At 39.9% G+C, this 4,138-nt stretch overlaps 1 protein-coding gene across 1 annotated transcript; it reads right to left on the bottom strand.

The window, feature by feature from the left end:
• Positions 1–1,727: 1,727 nt before the first annotated feature.
• tmem60 (transmembrane protein 60) lies at positions 1,728–3,804 on the bottom strand. The gene is made up of 2 exons (XM_080842313.1): positions 3,634–3,804; positions 1,728–2,890 (listed from the first exon to the last, which is right to left on the bottom strand). The coding sequence occupies exon 2, from the start codon at positions 2,835–2,837 to the stop codon at positions 2,439–2,441; it is 399 nt and encodes a 132-aa protein (XP_080698439.1). The 5' UTR covers positions 2,838–2,890; positions 3,634–3,804; the 3' UTR covers positions 1,728–2,438.
• Positions 3,805–4,138: the final 334 nt, after the last annotated feature.

A 4,138-nucleotide genomic window follows, 5' to 3' on the forward strand; every position in this document is an offset into this window, starting at 1 on the left:
AACTGGCTGATGCACATTTACTTTGTTGGGAATCAGAATCAATAAAAAGGTTTTTGTCTCTCACAGGAGTTACTCTGGACTGGACTACTTCAAAACATACAGAAATGGTCTGTTTCTAGGAGTTTTGTTGCACATGACTGCGAAAAGGACAGGAGCACAACCTACTGGTGGAGGCCAGGCACAGGGTTTAAAGCAAAAAAAAATCCTGTGCCTGAACTTTTTTTGAATGTGGTTGAGTGCGAGGGGGTGTGTGGTCCGGTGGTTCACACATTTACAGGGTCAAAAAAAAAAAAAAAAAACATTTAGAAATGAATGATGGCAGATTATGGTGGGACTTTTGAAACTGCAATCCCAAGAAGGTCAGCAATAGTACTCCACCTCACTACAATATGGTACTAACACATGTAGCATTTACGATTTCTCTTGATATCAAGTTTTGCTGCTAAGCTTTGTCCTTGGAAGATTTCAAGATGACCTACAATCATAAGGTGACATGTTATAAGGGTATGTGAAATTCAGTCAGTGGAAGAAGATTTGATTTGCAACCATTTCATTGAGGATCTACGAAAAAGGACAGTGATCCACTTTTTAAACCGTTGAAGTGCAACAGTGTAGATAATACTGTGGATTTATATTGCAACAGTTCCATAATTACTTTGTTCAAAAGAAATAATCGTAAATTAAAATGTACATATTTTATTCTAGCAGTAAGTGCTGAGGCATTGGCTATATTCATGTTCCTGCCTGGCAAGTGTTACGTTTTGAATGCATTGTCATCTTCATCCAAAAAACGAACGAGGACATTGTCTATGTTGTTGTTGGTGAATTTGTCGACATTTAAGAAAAACATGCCGTTTTTTAGCTTTTCCGAAATACGTCTTTTGGACTCTGGTGTTAGGCTATGCCATGTGTTAAAATAGCTGGCATGCTGATTGGATATTGACAGTTTATTCAAAGCAATTTTGACTTCAGCGATTTTTTGGCAAAAATTCAACAGGGGTTGGGCGAGCCTGGAAGACAGATTGTGTTCTGCGATGAACGTACACAAGCGTATTTCAGGGCACATTAACGGTCAGTTATTGATGCTGGTACATCAGATGTGGTTGTAAAAGCGTTGTGTGTTGGATAGCGCGAACTGCTCTATGAGCGGGTGATGAAGTGGAAGCACTGGAAGCACTTTTCCCCCGCTAGATGCATACAGAAGCTTTCTTGAGCTCAAGAGAGCACCTGCTTCTCTTAACTTCTTACACCGGCTACCAAAAGGCTTACCGTCCTTCCCCATCTCTTCTATCCATGCCCAGCGCCATGTATTTTTCAATCCTTTATCAACTAGGAGGGCATCATCCCAAGGATCTTGAATTTACTCTGCTTCGGTGTGACAGTATCTCTACGTTTGTCTCTACGTAGCATAAGGCAGAGCCATATAGAAAAGCCGGTGCTGAAAGCACATTTTCACAAGACCCGCCCCAATCTACTTCTGATTGGCTAATAATGTTATTTTGAGCGCCTGAAAGTTGTGCTCCTTTCATATCATTGGCAGACGAACTCATAAACTCGAAAGTAATGGTGATGATATCGAGACGTGTGTTAAAAAAAAAAAAATATATATATATATATATATATATATATATAATTATATTAGACTTTTTTTCCGCAGCCAAACGCCACACGCCGGAAATCCGGCACGGTGCCGGAATGCTTTAATCCCTGCAGGCATAACAAAGATCCTGTGGTACCAGCACATTTTATTAAGGTTACAATGCACAAAACATACAATTAATAAATAAGGCTACTTCAATTGTTAAATCAATCTCCCACATGTGTGCAAGACATTATTAAATATCACATCAGTATTAGGAAACCAAATGCAAGGTGGTATTAAATGCATAAAACGCCACAACAGTCGGACACACAGAAGCAATGAGTGCAAGATATCAGAGGAGATGACATGATACAATAATTACAATACCAGTGTCCTGCAGTGGTTACAGTGTTCCCTCCCATCAAACTCTTGTGGCAATGAATGGAAACCAAGACAAGTGCATCAAAGCACCTCAGCAGATGGCGTGGGGCAGAAAGGTGTTATACGACACGCTTATGTATGTGTGTGAGTGTAAGTGTATCCCTCATGTATGCTAAATCAACACTGCCCCACTGCCTACACACACACTCTATCCAGATGTTTACGTGGAGACCCGGAATGGCCAGATCTTATTTTGACCTTACCTAAATGAGTCTGCACATCATGCACAGCCCCTTAAGCATCATGCCAAGTCATGTCTCTCTTTTGTCAACTTGGTCCCTTTGGTTAAAAAAAAGGCCCAACCTGCTGACAGGATGAAACTGAAATGTGGTGTTTGACTTTCAGTACTGACAATTTAAGTCAACAGTAGAGTCCCAGTAGAACTGTGATTTCACTGAACCAAAAACCAAAGTCTTCAATCTCTTCTGAAGTGAAAGACATTGTAGCCAAGTTCTACCATGGCCCCAATCATCAGTGCCCAGAGAGGCACAAAAACAAAACTCAAGTATATATTCGTTAGATTCTCGAGCCTGGCACAAAGTGTAAGACAAAATGCTAATTTCAGAAGCATGGCCACCAAGTACCAAATCCTCTTCTTCAGGTCCTGGGTAGCATTGTGCGGATCAAAGCCTGGCTTGCAGCGGCCCACCATTTTAACAATAATCATGAGGAGGAGAATAGTGTCAAATGTCCACACAGGAAGAAATATAAGAAACCAATTCCAATGGATCTTCTCATCGAGCTTCAGGACCAGCATGATAAGGAAGACCAGTGTAAATATCCAGGTAAGGAGCACCCTCTGTGCCAGAGACATATTTGGGTCCGGGTTGCTGTCAACTTCCAGGAGTAGTGGCAATGTGTGCCTGTCTGTTATGAAGACATAATGTTATAGCGTTATTAAACGAAACACAATAAAGTCACAGGAGGTCACTATACCTTGAGTCAATCTCACTGGAAGCATAAAATGATTAGCAACATGGCTAACTAACTAGCCAGCCAAACAACCGTAATGCAAGCTAGATAGATAACTAACAACTTAACACTTAGAGGTGGAAGCTTGAATGAATAGTTATAATAAAGCTGTTGAGAGGATACGTGGCCATAAATGATACTTGGACATGGATGCTTGGAGATGGATGCTTTACATTAGCTAGTAAGTCACCGTGAAGGTTAGATAGCTAATTATTTTATAATACGAGCAGATCTGAGATCTACGAGCTATCTAAGATCAGGTTAGCTTGAACTCGTCTAACATTGAAGTTTAGTTAGCTACAAGTTGCAAAGTAAGCTTGCTCACTTAAGTTACATAACGATGGTTGTTCGACTAGCGAGCTAGCTAGCCTCGCTATAACCATTGATGTTAACCACTTTCACTGGCTATGTTACGTCAGTAAAGATCAGCTATGATCATGTTTTTCATTTTGGTGTCTTGACAACACGAAACTTTCATGGAATGAGCTTGTCTCCTTTCAGCAACGGGACAATAAATGCGTTTAAACCTATTATATGTAACATTAACATCTGCACGAGTTCAGTTAACTAACTTTAGCTTTCAAATATATCTAGCTAGATAGCTAGCTCACAATGAATTTAGCCAGTGGGCTACTCACGTTAACAGCTGTCAGTTTACAAGGAAGTCAGAAAGCGTCTTGTCTTCGATATCTTGAAGGCCACAATGTAATTGTACGATATTAAGAACAGCAACCGCTAACGTATAATGTCATTTATTACTACTCAATGCAGACAAACTGCAGCTAGCTAGCTAGCTATTCCAACTCTAGTATCATACAAGGGCCATTTCCATAGTCCTGCGTCATCATCTTGGGCGTGTTCAGAATTGTCAAACACTCGTCGGTGCGTAATCGCTCTCTGTTTCTACCTCCATCTTTATGGGGCGCCGTTTGTAAAATGTTGCACGGTCTAAAATCCTGCTCAGTTTTGGCACATTTAGCATTATAATACGGGGGGAAAAGCACGACAATATTCTCATGTCACCTTTTCAAACATTTAGAGAGAAATTGTTGTTTAAGTTGTTGTAAATAAATGTTAATGTTAATGTTAAATGTTATATGTAAATGTTATATATATATATATGTAAATGATAAATGTAAACGT

Source organism: Sprattus sprattus (assembly GCF_963457725.1).
Source record: "Sprattus sprattus genome assembly, chromosome: 7".
Taxonomy (NCBI): domain Eukaryota; kingdom Metazoa; phylum Chordata; class Actinopteri; order Clupeiformes; family Clupeidae; genus Sprattus; species Sprattus sprattus.